Source organism: Grus americana, chromosome 2 (assembly GCF_028858705.1).
Source record: "Grus americana isolate bGruAme1 chromosome 2, bGruAme1.mat, whole genome shotgun sequence".
Classification (NCBI taxonomy): domain Eukaryota; kingdom Metazoa; phylum Chordata; class Aves; order Gruiformes; family Gruidae; genus Grus; species Grus americana.
Window position 1 is genome coordinate 31836002 of NC_072853.1, and position 24462 is coordinate 31860463.

At 42.5% G+C, this 24462-nt stretch overlaps 1 protein-coding gene across 6 annotated transcripts in view; it reads left to right on the top strand.

The window, feature by feature from the left end:
- PAG1 (phosphoprotein membrane anchor with glycosphingolipid microdomains 1) overlaps positions 1-24462 on the top strand; it is a 116814-nt gene that overhangs the window by 74491 nt on the left and 17861 nt on the right. For all 6 annotated transcript variants that reach the window (XM_054816013.1, XM_054816007.1, XM_054816008.1 and 3 more), the window contains 3 exons: positions 19239-19450; positions 21854-21905; positions 22443-22539. In XM_054816013.1, coding sequence (XP_054671988.1) covers positions 19326-19450; positions 21854-21905; positions 22443-22539 — 274 coding nt within the window. In that variant the 5' untranslated portion in view covers positions 19239-19325. The remainder of the gene's footprint in view (positions 1-19238; positions 19451-21853; positions 21906-22442; positions 22540-24462) is intronic.

Sequence of the window (24462 nt, forward strand, 5' to 3'; positions counted from 1 at the left end):
TTTTTTTTCTTTTTTTCATTAAATCCCAGAGCCAATTGCAAATGCCTTTAATATGGTCGGTGACATTTGAATTGTAATATTTATCTCAAAAATAACAATTCTTGCTCTTTCAGTGCTCATACTTGCAAGAAACCAGATCTTCGTATGTAAGACTTGTGGTCAAAAAACTATCATTACTAGCTAATATTTTTGCAAAGCTATTCTACTGGCATGATTTTCTTTCATTTTATTTTGTGGTGAGACTTTCTAGACATTCAGGTATGAACATGTTCTTCTCAAACAACACCCTGACCAGAGAAAGGCATTTGCACTACTCCTACCAAGATAACGACCAATGTAGGACCATTTCAGGACTGATACGGGCAATTAAAATAATTTCCTCACATAATGTTTAAGCCAGTGACATGTAATTCTAGGACAAAGCCTCTCAGCACTTCTTTCCAGCACTCGTCTGCACTCAGAGGATGAGCAGTTGCTATTACATGCTAATGTCCTTTGAGGGTGACTGGCCATTTTAGGACACGTTATTAACTCTGCAAATGGGTGCGTTTTCCATCCTCGGGTACAGAGTTGACCTTACACGCTGTTCCTTTTACAGATTTTAGTTTTGTTAACCAAAAAGAAAAACAAGAAAAATTATGAGTTCAAGGAGCTGGGCTTGGCATCTTGAAGGATGGGGAATGTCCAGCCGTAGAGACCAGACCCCTCACCTTACAGGCACGTGAAGTTGCAGGTCTCTGTGGGCAGAGGGCTAGCCAGGACGATTAACATTTCTAATAACACAGCCGACTCATTTTACCAGTATTGCTGTGTTTTGCCTACTGTAGATGAACGCTGGCGTACCAGAAAAGAGGCACTCACCCTAGTCTTGACCCTGTATTCTTACAGACCAAAGTCACCCCGTGTTTTCACAAACTTGCCAGCTCCAGGTGCGAGAGCCCAGCAGCCTCCTGAGGTCCTCTGAGCTGCTCATCGAAGCCTCAGAGCAGGCTGAACGCTTGTTTTCATGAACATATTTCTCTACAGAGAGATAAAAATGGCCGCTTTTTTTTTTTTCTCTCTTCCTCCTGAAGAGTAAAAAAAAAACGTGTGCACAAAAGAAGTGTGGCATACAGAGCATTATTATAGACTTGCTTTGGCTTATGCCTCTCCTGTATAACTGGTGTGCTTCTGGCTGTGGCCGTGATCCCCAGCCCCTGCTCCGGCATGTGGGGGGCAAGTGGCCAGGAGTGCCAAATTTAGAAAATGTTAGTAATTTTTTTGGACTATTTCTCCATTCTTTCCACCAATATAAACCTTCTGAGCAGAGAAAACCTTTCTGCCCTTTTGTTGTATTGCAGCCCAAGCTGCCAAATCTGTACTCCCTTGGTTTGGGCATTTTTTGATGAATTTTGCTCGCTAGAGCATCCAGTTCTGCTCTATTCCTACTATTTGTTTTGTCTAGCCTTGCTCAGAGTAGATAACTAATGCAGTAGTTAAAATACCATCATATTAATGCTCTATACCAGGGATGGAAACCTGCTTGTCTCAGAAGCAGTTACACATGAACCAGGCTGAAGAATGGAATAACCCTGGCTTTAGTTAGTATTCAACTAGTCACCACACTAACTTGATTTGGCCTGTTACTGTTTTTACCTAGATCGTGGCAGTAGTTAAATTAAAAAGCGTCCCCAATTTCCAAACAACAGAAGAGAACCAGATTTCTGGAAGATACTACTTTAATAAAATCCAGTTAAAAATATGTAAATCCTCACTTGTGAATTCCTGATAAACAGAGAAAAAATTCCCGCAGTTCATGATTTCTCCTTATTTATTTAATTTATATGCCATCATAACTGTGAATGAGGCTTTACAAAACCACAGGGACACAATCTTTGCCCTAAAGAGATTGTAGCTGAAATTAGACACAACATATAACCGATGGCTTCAATAGACAAAGCAGGATTACACCAAATAAAAGCAATTCATATTGTGTGTATTGTATGCGTTGTAAGCTTGTGATAATACAATTATTTGGAAAAGGCCTGTTTGTCACCCCTGAATGTGGTGATTAATAACAAAGCTCTGGAATAAAGCCATCATTAGTGTTTGCTGGTTTAAACCAGAAAACCTGGGACGCTAATGACTGATCATTGCTTTCCTAAGGGCGATTTAATTGAAGAGATGGATTTAATGGAGGCAATATTCAGTGGCGTATTTGACTTTCTAGATGCTGTGGCCTCCAAGGATCTTCACTCTGTTTTTAGACTCTTCTTTTGAGTTAATGACATTGTTTGCCTTCTGTGTTTCATTATATGATGAAGGTAGAGCCTCTTGGAGGCTTTACCAGGACTTCCACACTTTCTTCACCCTTCATTGTGGGTACACAGTGGATAATAAGATTTCTCTGAATTTTAAATAAAGGAATGTCTTACTCCATACATGCAGAGCTCGTTTTCTACTATTTATTTACAAGTACCCGTGTAATATTTAGTTTCTGGGAATAAGGCATAATTGTGCAGTACATCAGTGTTTCAGTGTTCCTCAGCAGAAGAGGCTACCGTCCTCATGTAAATACTGCATGTACTTGTATCAAATCCTCAGGCTTTATTTTGACATTTGAATATCTAGACCTTTTGTTTAACAGGGCTTTTGATAACGAACTGAGGTTTGGCCACAATTTCCAGAGCTCTGCTAAAACAGAGCTCATCTCATCTGCTCTCCGGAAGAGAGAGGCAGGTAACATGGCGGCGGTGGGAGCAACAGGGGGTGGGCGAGGGGCGTGGGGCTGGAAACCCCCCCCACCTTCTCAGCCCCTCCGGCGGGCGAGGGTCGGGGTTTTTCTCCCCAGCAATTTGCTCAGATACGAAAGGGGGTTAGTGTAGCTGCTCACCTGCCCCACAGGATTCTGGCGTGGCTAATTAGTCAATATTTGCGCAGCTCTGCGAAAACGCTTTAGAAGTGCTAATTATGAATTATAATTATCTTGTGAAGATGATTGGGAGTCCACGTTTGCATGTTGATTCAGGCCATGGGAGTAAGTCTTTCAAATAATAGCTCTTATTTAAATGTCTTACCTGTTCCTTATCTCTCGTTGTGTGTGGTTTTTTAAGGATGATGAGAAACATTAGTTTACCCTCAGGAAAGACCAGGTCTGACTGTTTTTAATAATGAGTTATGTACTTAACCACAGTAGGTAAATTTACAAACCAAGCAGGACATACTCGGAGATCGATTCTGTCTGTTTGGCAGATGGTTTTACACAATAGGCATCAGGACGAGCCTGCTGAGACTTTAAAACAAATACTTCTAAGAAGTAACATTGCCACAAGCCTGTTAATACAGTGGCAATTCCTGTTTTAAACTCCACAGAGCTCCTACTTTATTTATATCCCATCTATTTACTGAAGTATAATAGATTTACTCTGGGAAGAGACTAAATCTCAGCAGATTTACACCAAAGGCTGACAATTAAGTTTCAACTTACTTTCACAAAATAGTAACTAATGCTTAGCACTAACTGCAGGACACTTAGCTATTTTTCATAGCGACACACCAGTATTAAAGCGAGAAAAGCCTACAAAAGAAGTCCATGACTTGACTTACAGTTTTTGATATTCCTGGAAACCTTCTGTTGCAGCAAGAATACTTCTGTATTCTTCTTAAGGTCTCTGCATTTTCTTGTAGCTTTATAAATGTTGCTAGTCTCTTTAACTGTATAATAAAATGCTTTATTATTTATTCTACTTTTATGTAAATTAGTTGGGCAAATAGTTGCCTCTAATGCAGATTTAATGTTGTAGCATGTAAATGTATATGTTAATGTTGCATTAAATAAAAAGGAACCTAGAGTTGCACATAATTCCACAGAGGGGACAGTATTCTGCCTGTGGTTATTGTATGAGAGCAATTGGGAGCAGAATTGGGCCAGAAGTTCCCTGCATACCTATCTCTTTGCAGTAACCTAACATTTTAATGGGGAAAAATCACAAGGAAATGAACACTTTGTTTAAAAATATTCATGAGAGGAGAAGAACTTTTTTCCCCCCCGAATATGGGTCTTTTGCCAGTTGTTTGCTTTGCATTCTGTAGCTGCATAGGGATGTTTAAGGCAATGTTGATATGAGCCCACGCATTGATGATCCAGTAGAGGGATCTTAAATATTCATACAATGGCCAGATTCATGTGGTTTTATTTGCTTCTTTTCTTCTCTACCCGGAGTCCTAAGCACCATCAGATAATTAAACATTACAGGGTCTGTGGCAGTGAATGTTTCTGAAAATCTGGACATTCATTTTTTGTCCTGCCAGCTGGAAGGAGTGTGATGCTCTGGCATAGTTCTGCTTTTAGAAAAGTGTTCTTCTGATACTAGACTAAAATGTTTCATCCCTGCATAACCGGATTTAACGCTAAGAGCATTCAGCCTTGTGTAGGAAATGATTGTAGAGCAAGATGTTGGTAACAATCAAGCATGATGTTACTGGTATGAGATGCAAGTGCAAATGAAAACTCCTAAATTTAGGCAAGTACCTGCAAGGCACCTTCAGGCCCTGTTGTAGTCAGGGGTGATCAGGGCCCCCTTCAGCTGCCCACGCAGAAGCAGCTGGTGCCGTTTGAGAAGCCCTGGGACATTTTTCCTAGTCTCTAATAGCTATTTGAGAAGCATGTGAGTTTTCTGTAGGTCCTGCGCCATGTCTGCCAACCACGTCCAGATGCAGGTTTCATCTGCCTAAAGAGAGGGTATCGAATGCTGGTTTAAATGCCATAGGCTATGCGCCTTGGCCTCCAGCTGCCAACCCAGAAGGGTACAAATCTCCTGCAGTTCCCGTGGTCTCCCAATCCTCTGGTCTCATCTGCAGAGCGACAGAATGGCAACGTGGGCAATCAAGCCCCGTCAGAAAGCTGCACGGGGGGAGATGAGTGGCCCTGAGGCTCGATCACTGGACAGCACCAGCACAGGGGAATAAATTGGGCATCCTGAAATGGGTCAAATGACTGTCCTTCTGAGACAGCAGTAGGTACTCTGTGGTAACTGGCTTGTTTTCTCCATCCGTTTGGGCTGACCTTTGAATTTGCCATCATCGTTTTGCCTTTTCCTTGCCTTCGCTTCACCTGCATTTGCCGGCAGTGCTGTCTTTGCCTATTAGCAGTTGTGTACCAGCTGCTGAGCTTTTTTGGTTTTGGCAGTTTCTGCGTAGATTTTGCTTCCTTTTTTTGCCCCAAACCTTTTTGGTGCACGTCAGCATTTTATCTGTTTGCATGCACTAGGGAATGATAGGAGCTGTGATCTATTCGGGTCAGTGCGTGCTTGTGTGTAACCATTCCAAAATAAGGACTTTTCTATGAAAAATTCTCCCTCACCAATCTTATTCTCATTCTTGCCCACATAATATCTGTTAACTCCCTTCTGCTATTTTTAGACGTGTGAAACTGGGGTAAAGAGAGTGATGAATCAATCTTTCTGTTGTTTTTGCTTTCTTCCAGCCAAACTCAGTCTTGCATTTCTCCTGTTGGTTGAATAACTCATGGAAATAATACATAGCAAAGCAAGTAGTTCAGCAGCTGCCCCAAACTAAGGTCTATGGTCATGTGTTGCAAGTCCACGGAAAATTCAAAAAGGATGGCAAGGTTGTTTTTCTGAAAGTAGCGCATCAATTTGATATTGTGTCTAAGCGAATGCAGAGCTGGATGACCTCTGCTCTTCAGGCAGTTAGCCAGCTGTTTGTAATAGTCGAAAAAATCTTTCAACAAAAGGAAAAAATTATTTACTATTGCTGCCATCAAATTAACCTGTAAATGTTTCAGTGTTCAGTAACTAATGGTCACCCTCTGGATTTGTGAGTGCTTGCTTTGAAAACTGTTTCCTCCTGCAGAATCTGAATGCTCTACAACAAAACTGTCTCCCTAAGTGATGGAAAAAGGATAAAAAAAGGTTTGTTCACCATGCAGTGTTAGGTTGTCCTTTAAAATCAGCCATGTTCAGGAGGGTATTACAGCAGGCCTGAGCATGGCAAATTTCTCCAAGAATAAAGATAAAGCAGATGAAATCCAGACTGCTTGGTGAAGGAAAATCAGACCTGAACAGGGTATTATAACAGTGATGTAATGGTAAATTGTAAAAGATACCTAGCTGTTGAAATTGGTGGGGAGGGGTGTGTGTAGTGTAGCTGTATATGTTCTTGAGCTGATTTCTCATTGTCATGTATATGTTTGTGTCTTGTATGTTACTTAATGTTATTTATCACAGCTTAGGTAAGCAGTCCTATTATTTAATTCCTGTCATTTCGTCTTTCTGAGAGAGTGTTTTCATGTGTATCTTGTCATCTGCTCTTTGTATTTCTGACATGTCCTGCCTTTTCTCACCACTTGGGCATCTTAATATTAATAGGCCATAGCCAAAATAATCAATAGATGTTCATGTCAGTACATGTAATTTTATAAGGAGCTGGTGTGAGTATGTTTGATTGGTATATTACTATAGAAGAATAATTCGGGGGGAAGAAGTGCTAAAACAAAAATGTTGCCCAAGGTGAGAAATACTCAGCTGATGGCCGGGGTGGCGGTGCCCTGCCAGCAGCACCGAGCCTTGAGGTGGGTGGAGAACCGATGGCCGCTCGTGGAGCTGCAGCAACACCGGCATGGCCTCTGGAAAGGAGGAGGAGGAGGTGGCTGTGGAAGGAGGAGTGAGGCTCTGCGGGTGGCAGAGGGTTGGCGAAGGTAGCAGAAGGAGGCAAGACAACAGAGGTGGAGGCTTCCTGGCCATGCAGGAGTGGAGGCAGTAGCTGCTTTTGTGGTGTGCACGCACATGGACGTGGGCCCAGGCCTCTGGTGTGTGTGCGGGTGCGTGTGCATGCCATGGTCACACCTGCACAGCTGAAACACTCTTCTCAGTGGCTGTGTGAATGAGACGTGCTCACCGCTGACCAGTCGTACAAATGTTTTGAGCTTGTCTGCTTGTACATCACCAGTGTAAGACTGTTCTTCTTCTTACCTGGTCTGTCTTGACTGTCTCTCCTGTCCCTGGAGAGCAGTTAGCCTGTATCCAGTATGGGTTTTCATCAAATTCCAGTTGTCTTCTCCTTCAAAACCTTAACAAGACCAAGTACTGTGGGGAAAAAGTAATGCTTCAGGTCAGCACAAAAATGAAACCTCGAAGAAGAAAAGCCAGGCTGGTTATTGATTGCATGAAGCAACGTGATGCTCTGCTTGTCCTGCCTACCAGCAGTTGCTTCTCTGCCATCATGCTTTGGCAGCTCGTAACTCAAAAGTAGTAGCAAAACTTTTTGCAGGAGGCACGATGATGTATTTATCCTTCTCTCTGCAGTGCTACCCATATCGTGGTGCTTCCTGCTAAAATAATGCTAATGATAGTAACATGGAAAAGCACAAAGGCAGGGGAAGTCTCGCAGCAATAATGATGCTTAAATTGCAGAAAAACTGGTGCCAACAGGCAGCAAAAAGAACAGACTAGAGGAAAGGAGGAAAAGGATTTGTTTTTTAATTTGTTATTCAACAAATTCAAGTTTACAAGCTGTAGGCCAAATTCTGTCTTCTGATTCTTGCTTAGGTGCAAGAGGGGTGTATTTTTAAGGATCATGATTTATTCATGTTGAGGAAATGTTCTGTTTATATCAAGTTCAGATTGGAAAGTGGTAGTCAGTAGATGACATTCAGGCAGGAGATTTCCCTTGAAACAATGTGAGAAAGTATTTATTTTCTGAAGTCCATTTCCCTTCACAGATAGTTTCCTACCATTAAATATCCAGCAGTCAGGAGAAAGAGCCCAAAACTGTGACAGGCAACTGCGTTTACTGGATATGTAAATGCAATATTCATACATAGCTATATGGAGGGTTTCTTTTCCACAGTGTATGAACCAAACATCTCAATTAAATTGAGAAGGGGAAGACCTGGTTTTCATTAGCTGTGAAGATTTTCAGAATTATATTAGTTGCAGTTCATTAGATCTGATAATTGTATTTGCTGTGTGTCACGATGAGGGAGTGAGGGGTGTGCGTGTGCGTGGGGGGAACCCAGCTCATAGATCATTCCCACAGGTCCCATGATTAGCTTCTGCTGCCTCAGTCAATCGGGATCGAGCCCAGAGTTTTATATTTCCCTCTCCACAGCAGGAGAGCAGGCGAATAAAATGCATCACGTGCCAGGACATTGGTGTGGGGGGGCAGGAAACAGTTGAGTTTATTTTGCCTTGCTACCCCACGCTGCTGCAGCTGGTAAGCACGGCAGTGCCTGCACCTTGGTGGGGAGGTGAAGCCGCAGGACGTGCTGGACTATCACAAGCAAGCGATGTTTTCATTTGGCCCAGCTCTGCTTCCAGTTGAAAGGACAGAATGACAGCTAGTCTCGGAGAGAAATTGCAATGAAATGGTGCGACAACGGGAGGGCATGAAAAGACCTGGTCTGTCAGTGCTGCTTCCACTGCACAAAGGCTTGGCTGCATTGTCTGTTCTGATGTGTCAACCAAAGAGGTCAGCTCACAGGAGTGTGTCTGAAGACCCTTCCCAGCGGGTCACCACACATTAACCTCCCCTGCTTTTGTCCGTGATTTACAGATATCTCCTCTCCTAATTCTACATGTCTGTAAGTTCACTGGTCTGTAAGAGGAGACTAGGTATGACCAGCTGTGAAGGTCATACCTAGTCTCCTCTGCCTTTCAAGGTTCTCCTCTCTCCACAGGCAGAAGTTAGTCTTTACTGACCATGCAGAGCATAAAGGCAGCCAGTTTAGAATATCTTTAGATGACTAAAGTTAAAGCAACACCTTCCCTCAACGACCACATGGCTGCGTTTTCAACTTGAAGGAGAAAAGGAAGATCATGTAGATGTGGCATTGGCTGGGGACGTCAGTTCTTATCTCTACCAAGGAGCTTTTCAAAAACCACCAAATCCTTCTTTGTCTTTGACATTTTTTTTTCATTAAAAGGAAGTTATTTACACAAGGATTCTCTCATGTGCTACCTTGGTCTTATCTAGGTACAATGTAAACTTTTCAGGACAGGGACTGTCTCAAGCAATGAGACCTATGTGCACCAGATATTTCAGAAAAGCTGACATTCCTAATGAAATACAAATGCTAAAAAGTTAAAAATCACTTTATTGAATGAATTACAGTGAATAACAAGAACTTTGAGCTTGAAATAGGTCATGACCTTTACAAAGCACATCACAAGGTGAACACTGTTTTCTTAGAATTGGTCTGTCACTAAGTTAAATGACTGCTGCCTCTCCTGCTGTGGGATATTACACAGCTCAATTCTCACAATTTTCTTTTGCTTCAAGATTATTTAATCTTAAATATAACAGGCCCTTCTGATGTAATTTGTGCTCTACCTCCAAGGACCATCACTTAGCTTCCCTGGAACAATCCTGTCTTCCAGACCTTTATATCTGTAGATTCTGTGATAACATTGGCACTCAGTAAAACAGGGTTTTTAGGTTGAAAATTCTTTTGCTTAGATTTTACAAAATTGGAATGATTTTGGTGTGCTTCGTTTTGGGGGGATCTCACTCAAGGTGCATTAAAAGGCTATAATGTCTTGACAGTTGGATACAAGCCATTTTTTAAATTTCTCAGTTTAGGTAGAGTTAATATCACTGTAAGTACTAAAATTTTAGCAATATAAAAGTTAAGTATCAGTGGAAGTCATTTAGCCTTCTCCTGTGATGAGAACAGAGGTGAGAGCTCTCAGGTGGGATCCCATAGATAGCATCTGGATGGACAGAAGCCTGTTTTTAGAGATCAAAACATACAGAAGTTGAATCCCAATCTAAGTAGAAGTCTTGTTTGTTGTTTTTTGTTTTTTTTTTTAAATGTCCCACTTCTTCAGCAGCATTTCACTGGGGACAATCAGAGCATTGTGTTTTCCTGCTGCATATTTTGCAATCTTTTGTATTTTTATAAGTTCACAGGGTCCTTTGCAAATTGGAAGTAGCCTCTGGAAAAATCCTATCTATCCGTTGTGTTTCATGGGCATGATTCAACCACCAGTTTGAGAACAAGTACGATTGCCATGGATTTTAGAGGTCTTTTAGGTCAGATCACAGAGGCAATCACTCTGTGTGCCCACTTCCTAGGCTAGGGGGAATTTTTCTATATTTCCATTATTATTACCTGAGTTTGCAAAAGGATTGCTCAAAATGTTGTTGCACTGCAAAGATGGAAAGGGGACTTTGCATGGTAGAAATACATAAACAGCAAAGTACAATTGTAACAGGCTGTGTTTAATATGAAATAGCATCTAGTTCCAGGAAAAGCAAAGCTATCAGGAGTAATTGTGTCAGAGCTGGAAAACGCTTCACAAAGACAGCTTTCATTTCTATATGCTCTAAAGTATGCAATAATCGTGGTCTAATTACCTCACTGCAGCCAGAAAGCAATATGGGATATTGTGGGGGTGTGGGAAAGAGCATAATATGCTACGATTAAGCTGTAATCTTTGGCATGGTCACTTATCAGATAAAGCTTTTCTGCTGTCGCATTCGAGACAGTCATTATTTGGCTGCTAAAGCCTGGGGAAAATATGTGGTGGTTTTCCTAGGAGCTGTTTCACAGAGGCTTCATTATCGGTTTCTTCCTCAGCAGCTGGCCAAGCCCAGCCGATGCTCTGCATTTGCAAGCTGTGTCCGCAGCGCTCCGCTTTTCCCTGCTTGTGCTGGGGGGTTTTGTACTGCCGGTGGTGAAATGGAGGTAACGCTATTACCCACCGTGGAATGAATTTGTGAGCTTCAAGTTGCTAGTTTAAAAACCCATTTGCTCCGGACCTGATTTATAATGGGAGATACCTTTGGAGGCGATTTGTGAGCGTATGGTTTATACACAGAAAGACCTCGTGGATGTGGCAAATAAATGTGCTAGCTACATGACAAGTTAGGTGCATAATTATGCACATGCATTAACCCCAGGATGCAGACTGTGTTTTGCTGGGACATAATCATGTTCACATGCAATTATGCTCACCTTCCTTTGAAAATCCAGTTTTACGGTCTGCTAAGAAAACCTCACTGGTGACATCTTTTATTTTCTACAATTCTCCACCATTTTAACAGAAACTATTCCACTGCCTTGAAGCAAGCTCTTGAATTCACACACTTAATTGTTTATACTACTGTCCGGATTCTTCCCACTTTCCCAAATATCTTTCTGAGGAGGAGAGGCAGCCTACGATGCAGGCTCATGTGGAATTGCTAAAATTCTGGAATAAAGAGGAAGGCATGAAAGGAGAAGTCAGGTCAATTTTGAATATGTTGACCTTGAGGTGACGTGGTCTGACAAGGCATGAATGAGTTGACTGGAGTATGAATGCAGATTGTGGTGTAGATCAGCATTTACTGCTGCAAAGGCCTTTTTTAAATTTTCTGCAATGCCACAGATAGATGGTTTCAGAGAGACTTGGTTTCTCTTTAGGAGATGATAAGACTTAGAAGGGGTTAAAAATGACCAGGGGTTTGGGACTGTTCAGTTTTGACTTAGATCTGTTTTTGCATTATAGAGCATACACATCCTTTGATAAGCCAGCTATGATTTCTGTAAAAGTAGATACAGTGGGGAATTAGATCAGAACCTCATTATTCTGCTGCCTCACAAAGCAGAAACATGAACTATATTGAAGGCTTATGGCGCGCACAGTCTCTGCAAGGCTTGTCTGACAGCCTGCAACAGCAGCGCAGCCCATGTCAGTGATTCCTTCCAGCATCAGGCTTTCAGGACCAGACCTTAATTATGTGCACATCTGGTCTCCTGCAGCAGTTCTTCACTGCTTGGAATAAGACGTGTCTGCCTTCAACTGTTCTCGTTAATGGGTGCTGCCAAGCCAAGGAGCTCAAAACACGACTGCACCAGAAGAGATTTAATCTCTTGTAGGAAAGGATTTGTCCTGATTTCATGCACAGGAACCCCAAAAGTGAATTGTGGTAGGTACTGCATGAGAAAACTGATCTTCATCTTATGGTTTGTGTAGTTCTGTGCTGGATTTACATATAAACAGCAGCCAGAACAAGGCAACACAGATGCAGAAACACTAACATAAATCGGTCTTACAACTTTTTCACAGTGCATTTGGAGAAACTTCACAATCTCGATTCTGGTGACACTGTGGCGTTAGGGGAGGTTCTGCCAAGCAGGACCACAGTCCAGACAGCAGTCCTGTTGCCTGTTGTCTCCAGAAGCATTTAATTGCAATTGCTCTTATGCCCCTAGCACCAATTTAAAGCAAGGATAACGTCTGTTTTTTCAGACTGTTCCAGAGTATCATCTGTTTTAATGTCGCGGTGCCTGAGAATTATCTGAGTTTTCTCTTTTTGATAAAATGTCAACATCTTTGTACTTAATTAGTAAATAACATACTTATTGCTATTTTGATATCATAATCTAGCTTCTGTCACCTATAGCAGTGGTGGTTGCCCCAGGCAGCAAACAGAACTGGGAACTGGGAGAGACAGGAGCTGGGAGCTGGTGAGAGGAGCTGGAGTGGGTAGAAAGCTGGGCACATCCTGTGGTGGAGGAGAACTGGGAGAAGAGAAGGAGCTCTAGCACAGGAGGTCAGAAGGACCCACTGTTACCAGATTCTCAGTCTGAGATAGGGAGGATCTGGTTTTTACCAGGTTAGAACAGCCTGAAGCATAATTTTGGCTGCAGTAAAATGTTTTTTTCTCTCCATCTAATCCCAAGCACAGCTCAGGAGTTAACTCCGGTCAGGGACCACTCCTGGAAGACAATTTGGATACAACCACCATTCTATGGAGAGTAAGAAATTTTAACAGTATGGGCTCAGGCTGTGCCACACCAACTGGCTGAAGTTACTGGATGTAACCTTAATGTTCAGAGCACAACTCCCATCCACTTCTGCATGCAGGCTCCAAACCAGGACCTGCAAGAGGAGATACCTGTGAAAAGTGTGTCCCAAGTATTTTGCCCACACAGGGACAAATGCAGCCCTGGCAGTGTTAGAAAATTCGGGTGTAATGCTGTATGTCAGGTTGTGCTGCCAGGCATTCACCAGCTATGGCAAGCTACAGAAAGGAGACACTCAGGAGCTGCATCCAGCTGCTCTGCTGTTAAAGCATGGTGAGGCCACATGGTGGAAAAGGTCAGAAAACAGTTTTTTAAATCAAGAGGTTTAGAGAAGGTCTATTTGGGTGAAGGAAGGATGCTTTAAGCTCATTTTAACCCAGTTCACCATAGTGCTACACTTAAGCTCGTGCCAGAAGCATGGATGGCGTTTCCCTGCCAGCAGCGTGGTGTTTCCATGCACGCAGAGAGCAGTTCTGACATGGAAACAGTTCTGGATTGAGTAAAGTGCATCTGCCATGTCCTCCCGCTTCTCTAAATCAAGTCCATAGTTTGGTGTGAACTCTTGTTGGTGCAGGAGTTGTGGCAATGGATTGCCTTCCGTTAGGTGTTTTCTTTAGGGTGGCCTGAGGTTGTTACATACAAGGGATGCGCTCAGTCTTTGGGCATTTGGAGATACACTGCACCCGCTGATGCCTGAGCTGGGTCTGAAGTTGCAGAGGGAGTTTTCTGGAGACGGACTAAGATAATAGGACCTCACTAGGTCTCGTGTAGGACTCTACTTTCATACAGAAAGTCTGTTTTCAGTATTTGGAAGAACAGAAGATAAAAGGATCAGCATCCACGGACATTAACTCGCACTTGCAGGACTCTTTCTGCCACTGCCTGTTTGTTGTAGTCCAGGTTTCTGTTCCATTTTTGTGTTTGAATGACAGTGTTTGCAGCTGGATGTAGACAAGAGGGCATTAGTTTCGTACTTCTCAGCTCCTGTCTCAGTTCATGATTCCACATATCTTGTATTTCACCATTTTCTGGTTTAATGCAGCTCTCTGGAGGCTTGCTACCAGACCAATAAAAATCTTCTTTAAAAATTACAACCTTCTTCCCCACTATCCCCTCTCCCTCCCAGGTCTGCACTGTTGGGGTGGAGAGGATCTTCCAAATCCAGTGATCTGACGGATCTGGTTTGCAGTTCAGCAGCGGATAACTGACGGCACTGGGAACAGGAGGAGTGGGAAGGAGAAGAGGGCAGCAGGACACCGAGCAGCCCGAGGAGGAGCCCTGTAACTGAAGCTCAGCACAGGCGAGCACATGAAGCTCCTGGGCAGTGCCCTGCTAGCCGAATCTGGCCTGACAGCCCAGGACAGGGAGTCGTGATCCCGCAACCCTCCCTGAATCTCTCCTGTCCTGTCACATTTGGCTTCTCACATTCAAAGTCGCTCAGTTGTCAGAACAATTTCTTCCCTTGTCTACACTCCATCTATAATTCATTACAAAAAACAGAGAGGTGAAGCCATCGGCTTTTCCCACTCTTTCCCTTCTGGAAAGCGTGGGCTGAGCGTGGTTTGCAGCAGGACATGAATGAATGGTTGTAAAACCTTGAAGCCAAAGGAAAGGTGGTGGGAGAGGGACACGCTGCCATCTGCTGCCAGGCCCCCAGGCCACCAGGGCATGGCATTTGCCTCTCCGAAAGCACATTCCCTATGCGTTCCACCATAAGCTCAGGCAGATCTTTGCTCAGAAAACCCAGGTCAGATCCTGGACCCAAAGCTCACTGGTTATGTCCGTTCCCGGGCTTCAGAGGAGTTCAGGTCTCAGTCCAAGCCTTTCCTCACTAGTTGAAATTGTCACTCCCTGTGCTAGCTAAAATTGCAGCCTATATATCTTATGCACAAAACTGCTTCACCTTAGGTACGGTTTTTTTATCCTTAAGTTTGGCAATGAATTTGCATTTGCACATCCTACACTCCCATGGTCACCGACTCAGGCTGAACTGCCTCAACTCCTTTATCCCTGCAGCAACAGCTGTAAGGAAAAATAACACGTTATTCACCATGAAAGTGCAGGTCATGCAATGAAATATCCATCTTTTTGAAACTGCAAATGTAATTGTGCATTTAAGTGCAATTTTGAGGAAATGGCTACGGGTGTTATTTGCCATATAGGTTCCACTAATGGCAAATATTGATGTCTAAAAAGCAAGAGAAAGTTGCCACAAGAAGGCAAAATTGTGTTCAATGTAGCGTAAGGATTAATTTTCTGAACTGGTAATGGCTTTCAAATGTGAACATGAACCATGATTTGCATTTTGCCTTAGATGAAATAACCAGTTTTCTTATCCAGGTATCCCAGGCCTGCCTCTATTACTCATTTCTGGAGTGCGGTGTCACCAGCAACTTGTGTGGAGATTTCTGTGGAAAGGGTACAATGAAAGAAATCTTCATCTTAAAAAGATCATCACATACGGAAAAAAAACCCCAAACGAGTTCAACTGACTGTCACTCTGTCAGCACTGTCTCTCTGCAAGGTTAAACTATTCAAGTCTGGCAGTCTTTCAAAGGTGGAGGTAGGACTTTTTCCAAGCCCAGCAGATGAAAGACCCGGTGTAAGCTCCATCTTTAGCAGCAGGGTTTGCGTTCAGCTCTGCAGCAGCCGCACAAGAGCCACGACTCCCTGTCCCCACACGGAGAGATTCACCAGAGGGCAGCACAATATCACTTTTTATTGTAAGAGCAGGAGTTAACCATTTCAGCTGTCCGAGAGCTTCTTGAAATTAGCTGCTTGTTGTTCCATAGTTATGACTGCCAATGAGTTTCTCTTTAAAGCTAGCCCCTGAAGCAGCTCCAAAAGCCATTGTATTAGTTATACGTTAACATTTTAGTGTCCACGCGTTCACCAAGTGGAAGCAGAGGGAGACCAGACAGTTGTATTTTCAATGTATCTCTCTGCCAGGTTTCTGTCCAGGGCTGGTCAGGGCAGCTGGTGGGTGCTCATCCAGCTTCAAGTACTTCAGAAGCTCTGCTGTGTTAAAGGCACCATCCCGAGTGAATACTATTTCAGTCTCATTGTTTGGAGGCATTAAACAGTAGGAGCAAGCCCTCTGATGGCGCTTCATGAGAAGGGTTCACAGAGAGTGAATGTAGGCATGCTTTTTTTTTTATTATATTTATTTCTGGTTGTCCTGAATGCTGAGCAGCTTCTAAGTTCTCTAGCACTTATGCCAAACTCTTGCCATTCAAGGAACTAAGAGGAATCACTGATCACATCTTGCCTGCTCAGCTTCCCTCACACAGGGCTTCATCTGTCATCAGTCTGTTCCAATTTATTACGCTGTTCTGCTTGCACAGGTAACTGGTGTCTCCAGCAGTTGCCTCCCCTGGTTCAAGTGCCACTGTACTTTGCCGACCTTTTCTGATCTCTTTCTCTTAACTTACAGTCAAAGCTTAGATATCTGAATTCTTGGTCTTTTGCTGCAGACTAACTACATCTTCTGTCCTTGGTTGTTCCCTTTCCTCCATTTGGCTTCTGCCTGGTGGGTTTTCTCACGTCTAAGCTTCCATCTTGCACTTCACTCCTGACATTCACACGTAGGTCTCCCTTAACTCTCTCCGTCTGATCTTGCTCCTTTTTAAGCTCAGTCTCAACTCCATCCACTCCTGCTCATCCCAACACTTCCTAACTGTGTAGTGAAGTCTTCAAAGATGTAGCTTTTCTGTGGGTCTGCTCCCCATGGATCCTTAGCTCAAATATGATCTTTAGTTAAAGGCCAGCAGCCTGAAGAATGTATGTGTAGAATAAAAGAACTTTTCCTGCCATACGAGCTTTGGTACATTACTTAATCTGAGAGGAGAATAGTATTGTTCTTCAGAATAGGTATAAAATCATAAACTTAGTAATAGAAATAAATTAAATGATACCTCACAAGATGTCTGCTTTAAAATCCAAATAATCGTGTGTTTCCGTTTTCAGAAAAAGAAACATATTTTGAAATCCCTATTCTTTTTCTTATGTTTTTCTTTGCCCAGTATTTGGGGGGGAGGGGAAATAACATTTTTTCATTTGCATTCTATATTTTTATTTATTGGGAAAACCAAGGAAGAAAAGACAAAAAAAAAGTTGAAAAAAAGATTTTATTCAGTTTTCTTTTTTTTTCACATTTCATTTTCATTTCATCCTTTTTTTTCCAAGGAAGGAAGAGAATTAGTATTTGTTAAAGGCAAATAGATGGCAAAAAAGGAAGGTAAAAGATCTTTTAAGAATAATTTTTAAAAGCTTTAACAAGTCAGAAAATGTCTTTGAAAATTCATGAAAAGTAAAAGTTGAAAAGAAAAATACTTTCTATTGAAAAAACCTAACAAAGGTTTGGAGCTAGTTAAGGCAGCCAGTGCGGTGGGCTTTGTAGTGTTTTCTAAATGAGGACAGTCCACCACCTCCACAGGAATCCATCCCTGTGCATGGTGACCTTGCACCTCATCAGAGAAGTCTTTTTGGGCATTACACCAGGTTTTCTCCTGACTAAATCTGATTCCGTTTCTCCTCAGGTCTCTCCATTTCACAGTCAGTGATGTGACTATGACTCAGTGTAGAAATAACCCAAGTTTTCCTTTAAAATAGGGATGAGACAGAGCTGTATCAGATTCACATCTGCAATATACATCATTTTTAGAGTGGTCTGCCATTGCTTTTAGATGTTTAATTTTTCAAGCTCTACCAAGATAAGCACAGAGGCACATTGCTTGGCAGTGGTCGTTCCCAAAGAGCAGTGGCGCATGGTGTCGGTGCTCAAGGCTACTAGTAAGATGTAGCTGTGCTTTGGCAAGGTGTGCGACACCTGCTCTTCCCATCCTCTGTATTTATGCGTTTTGAGAAGGTACAGGTTATCTGAATTTCTTGACCAAACTAGAAATATTTCCTGACACTTTGAAGTCTGTCTTTCCAGGATCGCAACTTTTTCTGTCTTTTGTTTGTTTCTTCCCATTTCAAGTTTTAATATCTTAATTAAAAAAAAAAAAAAAAAAAGCTGCTTTTATCCACCATGGATAAATTAGTAAGAATTGGTTCTTCTTGGAAGGTGTCCAGAAGTCTGATCCTGCATGGTAGAAACCAATGAGCCCATTTTATGTAGGAACAGAAATGTTACTTGTAAGAGCTACCCAGTCACATACCTTAGCTGTTAAGTTTCTTCTGCTGCCTCATCAGATTTCCTTTCCTGGGAGTGGCCTTTTTCTGGAACTTAATCTTTTTTCTTGAAAGATTTTAATAACAAAATGGTGACGTGGTGGTTTTTTGAACAGATATGATATTAGTACCTAATTGAATTTGCTATTACAAAGTGTGCTTCTGCTGCAAAGAGAAAAATATATGTGTACATACATATTTAATATATAAATACATACATATGAAAATATATGCATAAAATTGAAGTAAGTCTTAGTGGCTTTAGACATTATTCAGTCTTATGTTTGTGTTACTTTTTCATTCCCAAAAGATAACTTAGCCATTGTATTCTATTTCAGTATTTATCAATCTTGAAGTCTGGCTGAAAGCCTGTAGACTTTGCATAACCTATTCCTAAATTATGGAGAAATGAATATCTTCAGCAGTGCAGAATTAAAGACTTCTTTTTTAATTTTGCCATGTCAACAACGTATTACATTAAAAATATGTGTAAAATTTCAGAATATATTGTATACCAAAACTTATATACCGTAAATACAGTTTACCTGGGATGTTTCTCCAGGGGCTGCTGTGCTGTAGCAAACGTTGTGTTTATTCAAGTTCTTAAAAATCACTCTGTCTACTTTTCACATTAGTTGTTTTCTTAAGACTCAGGTGGGGAGAAACAACAACAAAAAAAAAGTTAGTTCAGTATTATTACTCTCCAGACGTACTATTAAGAAAATAAGCATTTCACACAGAAATAAGATTCAATCTGATCCACTGTGAGAAAGGTCTTTATGGTTTTCCTTTCACAGACTTACTTATTTGTGACTGTACTTTCAGCACAGTGCAGGCAGGAGACGTTGAGAGGGAAGGAGGTGATCACCTGCTGCAGCTCTCTTTTTGACTTGTTAACTTTGCAGAAGTTGTAGTTGATTTTAAAAGCTCACTTTTCAATGAAGTTAACAAATATCACCGCAAAATAGACTACTCTGTCCTTCGAACTGGATTTATAAACTCTTTCCTCAAAATATAAGTACAGAGATACTGTACTACCTTTTATTCGTGTTGAGATTGTAGATTGGTAACAGCTTGCATTAATATTTGACAAGGTTTGTTCTGTGTCACCGTCAGAAACGTAGCTGAAAATCTCTTTGCCTGGCTTGCTTGTACTTGAAACTGTTTTTTGGTGAGATCTGGATTTGAAAATCTCTCCTACCAGATCTGTAGCTGTGAGATTCATTATCTTCAAAATTTCTATTAACCTCTAATGGTGTTTTTCTTTCTGCAGAAGCAGAAGGAGCACGCAGCACAGATGCCAGCCTTCTCCCAGGAATAACCTCTTCGTCCCCAAGTGACACCAGCTCCTGCTAGTACCATGGGGCCAGAGGGTGGTTTCTTAGGCAGTGGTCAGGTCCACGTCATCCTGTGGGGAAGTTTGGCAGCCATGACAACACTCTTGTTCCTCACCTTCCTCATCTTCCTCTGCTCCAGCTGCAACAGGTAAGGCTCAGGAGCTCAGCAGGCAGTAATGGTTCTCCAGTCAGATAGCGCGGGGATTGAAATAGCTTCACTAATAACTAGTTAGCAAGAAATACTGAGGACTTAGGTACAGAAATAAGTATAAAATCTGTTTTCAGAACAAACTTGAATTTGAACAGTTCTGTTCATTCTAAAGTCTATTTTTTTTTTTCTCTTGCTGTGAAGGAAAAACACTGTTGTGTTTGCTGGCTCCTAAGGAAGGACTATTATTATTTTAAGCTCATAATTTATTACAGCTCCTAAGCTGAAGACTGGAGCACAGGCAGACACTGACTATCAGCCGATCACACCGCTAACCTGAAACTGAGAAAATAAGGTGGGCTGAACAGGACCAAAAAAGTATAGGTAAAAAGGAGAAGAAAACAATTTCTATGTATTTCAGCTTTGTTTTGACCATTCCTGAAGACTAGGGAAGTGATCCTGCTGTTCAAGCCAAAACAAGTAAGAATCAAACAGTGATACTAATTAACGTCTTGTACTCACACCTTATCCTTATTTTCTTCTCCATAAGAGGGCTCGATTTCACCAATACAGGCACTTCTGCTGACTTTGTTCATTCACCTTTGAAGGCCCCTCCATGACACGTAAGCTGAGCCCTGCTGTTTGCACAGGGGAGCTGGGCAGCCTGCGCTCAGGCCAGGATGCCCTTCCACCACGTCAGGCCCTTCCCGATGAGGAGCAGGACTGCTGTGGCCCATATCGCTATATTTTGCCAGCATAACTCAATCAGCCAAGCGTATGGGGAAAAAAACCCAACTTATCCATAACTCAGTACAGCAGCAAAATCTTTGGTTTAGACCCTTATGCCTGTAGGAGGATGTTCTTTCAGCCGTTCAGCGTTGCGAGCATTGAGGAAGCTGTGCAGCCATAAAATACACTATATTGGCATAAGGTGTGTCTACAGCAGAAGTCCCTCTTTTTCAGCAGGATTTCTCTAATGCCCACGTTGCAAAAAAAAAGTTGTGGGCAAGACCAGCCCCCAGAAGTTGGTTGAAACCCTAAAAAAAGCATAAGTTGGAACTTCTAATTTCATGTGATTCAGGAGAAATGCTTTTGTAAGCTGTTAGGTGACATTCCAGTATTTTCCTATTCATCACAGTTTCCTGTGATACCTGTGCAAAAATAGTAGAAATATGATTTTTTTTATTTATTTCAAAGTATAAAACCTATTTTAAGAATCCTTAAGCCCACAAACATTACATTTAGGTACCACGTTTTGTCTTGTAACACTCCAGTCCCAGAAACATCTGCAGAAAGATGTTTTTAAAATGGAGTCAAATCACTGAATGTGTCTTTGCAGTTGCAGAGATGCATTGTCAGAAACTATCTGGTGATGCTCTATATTAAATACTTGTGTTGCTAGTCTGGACACAGTGGCTTTTATTTCAGGTCATTCTGTAGGGCAAGTTGTTTATGCATAAATGCAATTATGTAAAATTTCTTCCTAGCTTACTCTTCAAAAATGGTTGAGGACATGGAAAACTGATCAAAATCTGCTCTTTCTAAAATGTCGGAGTCAGAAAAACTTCCAGAAGGGAAATTAAGCCTTTGTAAACTTTAACTCTGTTCTGCATTGGTGCAGCCTTACTTGCTCTGTTTCCGTATTTTCCATTTAGGTAGAATATTAACAGTTGCTAATGTGGGAAGTACGGTGTGTTGCAGGCTTTAGAAAAAGCACAGAGTTCATATTGTCAATATTTTCTTACCTTTTTACTTGTCTTTTCACCCAGGGGAAGGACTATTATTATTTTAAGCTCACAGTTTATTACAGTATTTCAGAATAAAAGTTGTATTTCCAGAATGGTGAAACTGGAAACGTGATCCACACTTTGTGAAGTACCCAGTGAAGCAGGATTAATTTTAAAACAAAGGTCTGTGCTGCTATGAAATCTGTAGGCCTTCTCAAACTGCTCATACTTATAGTTAATTATAACTAGTGTCCTGAGTGGGAGTAGGCTGGATTTTGTGGGCCTTTTCTAATTCTTCATAGGATAAACACCTTTTACTAACACAGTTTAAGGAACTCCCTGGGTAGTCTATCACCAAAACATCTATCTCTGAGCATTTCAGATATGATTAAATTGAGGATAATAATATTTTGATTATTGTTACTCCTTACTGTGATCTTACACTAAAGGAGGAAAAGGTTTGTGTGTGTTTGTTGTACCTCTTCAGGTATGTTTATCACCACTCTGCCTCGATGGTGAACTTGCACAGAGGTCATACCAGTCCCTGTAATAATTTTCACTTACTCTATTTTCAGTAGTAGTGTGAATCACAGTTCTGTTCCCTGCAGGTGTGTTAGGTCTGTTTGTATATTAGCATAACGTGTAGTTCATGTGTTCATATGTCTTTTTCATTAAGGGAAAAGAAGGCCAAACACCAGAATGGAGATCATGAAAATCTGATGAATGTGGTAAGTATTTCTTTCTGGCAGCCTGTGTCTGTCTTGTGGTTGGTTTGTACCAAGCTCCTTGCAAAATACCGCAGACTGGAAAACAGCTCAGGAATTTGGAGATGGTTGAGCAAGGGAAACTTTAAAAGCTGCAGAACAGGAAGAGGAGGAGACCTTGTGTAAACCCCAATAATGTGCATTTTGTCAATGCTCTTTCTGCCACCGTTGTACTCCAGAGCTGCCTTTCTTTCACTCTGCTTGCAGCGCAAGTGCAGCGTGCCCTTTGTCACCTGCTGTCTTCTCACAGGTGGAAGCCATGGTAATGTCTATTACCGTAAAGGTTGAAAGGAAGATCACTCTGGGCATACTTGTGTTTATTTAACATCTGTAAACACAGGCACCTAAATCCTTGAGTATAGTCAGCATGGTTTGACTCTCCTGCTGATAATACCTATGAGTCAGAGCTCCTAAGATTGGAATGAAATTCATCGCATATCTATTTATGCAAACATTTATTCTGATCCAACCGTGATTAGGTCTCACTAATTTGTGTTGCAGCCTTCCGACAAGGAGGTGTTCAGCCACTCGATCACAAGTTCGGCTACAGAGCCCCCTCCGAGCAGCGACCAGAACGGGGTACTCAGCAATGGCGAGGGTGAGTAGCGCAGACCGTGCAGGCGGGATGAATGAGCAGCACCGTCCCCTGGCTCACAGCTCCCACGTTAGCTGCACACTGGTGATCCCTCAAGTCTTGGGTTTCTAGCCATCAGCTTTCCAAGCACACAGTCATGCCATTTGTCTGAATACCCTGTGTTTCCCTCTGCTCACCTCTGGAGGTCTGACTGCAGCTCAGCTGCTGTATCCCAGGGCAGTGGCCAGGCATGCAGCTCACTGGAGGGCAGCCAGTCCTCTTTGCACAGGACATAATTCACACAAAACTTATGATCAAGTTTAAAAATGCAGTGAGTACATTTGCCTTGCTGGGAAGCCAGTAGCTCATCCCACGGAGATGTGGGCGGTTTAGGCTGCATCCCCATTTCCCTGCCAGGCATGCTGTGGCACAGCCCTACACCCCAGCTCCCAGTCCTCCACATCATCCAGCACTGGGAAGGTGCCAAGGTCCTTCTCTGGGCCACTAGCTTACACCTGCAGATTGACCAGGCCATCAGGCAAAGACTGCGGCATTCCCTAATCTCAGCCAGCTACAGAGTTGGGATGTGACCAGAAGATGCAGTTGTACCTTGGAGCTTCACTCCTGGAGGCTGTGGAAATATTTCAGGTCCTCCTCCAGGGACTACAGCTTTGGATCATAGTCCCATGCTGTGTGAGGCTGTCACTTGTATTTTTGTATTTTAGAAAACAGGAAACATAAGTAGGCTTCTTTTTCTTTTCCTTAGTCTTTGCTTTGCTGAACGCTCAAAATGATTCACAGTGAAATATCACTGGAAAATATTTTACTCAGCTGCACCTAAAAATAAACTTGGTCTCAGCTCAGAGCTGCTGGGAGCCAACTGTTGTCTCCACGCTAGGCACCGACACCATGGGCTGTGCTCCTCATCTCCTACCGCCTCATCTCACCATGTAGCTGGAGGCTAAGCTATTCAGTCTTTATCCCTCAGAGACAAATATCCAAAGGAATGTTTAAGCTTCGTTTTTGCAGCTAATCGCTGCTCCCATCTGTGGCTTGTTGTGTTTGTAGGTGTGTGTGGCTCACCAAGGGACTCGATGCGCTGAGCAAAGCCCTGCAGAAGGGAAGCATTTCTCTTTGCCACAAGTCACCACACGTGCAGCTGTCAAAGCTGCTACTAAAAGGCGTGCTGTCAACCAGCAGACAGTTTTCAGACTGTCTGATATTACTCATTTTACACTCTGCATAACAACCATTCTGAATAACAGGAACCAATGTGCTTTAATTTCTTATTTATACTTTATGCATTCTTTTTGTTAATGGTTCTTTTCCTGTTTCTGCTAGCCTTCGGAGCAGAGGCAGGGCTATGGAAGCAGCACTGTCAAATGTTGGGGTTTTTTCCTCTACCCAACCTGCCAGCATTGTGTTTATCCATGCCAACCCCTTATCTATGCCAACCCCTTCTGTGTCACTGCCTATAAGCACAGGAGCACAGAAATGTGAGCTCTCGTTACTTCTGATTATCCCCTCCATGCTGAATGGGGTGGGTACTCTCTGGAGCCCATGGTAGTACTCTGCATGGCACAGAAATCCCTGAGAGCAAGCACCAGAAGGGGAAACTGTTTCCAGGCTGGTTCCCAATGTTCCTCAGGAAGTCTACAGGCATTCCAGGTAGTGACTAGCACACCTTGAGTCCCAGTCAGGACACAGTAGGACGCTTCCTCCTATTCCATCTATGAATGGAGAAGGATGTTTTCCTTTTCTTCTCCTCCCGTCTCCCATTCAGACAGCGATTACCATCTCACACCTCCAGTTCCATCCTGAGTTTCGCTGTCAGGGTACGGCTCCCTGCAGGTGCTGACTGCATGAGTCTGCACGCCCTGAACACAAGAGAAAGCAACATCCATGACAACCACCAAATCAAGGGTACTGATTGCTTCGGCAACACTT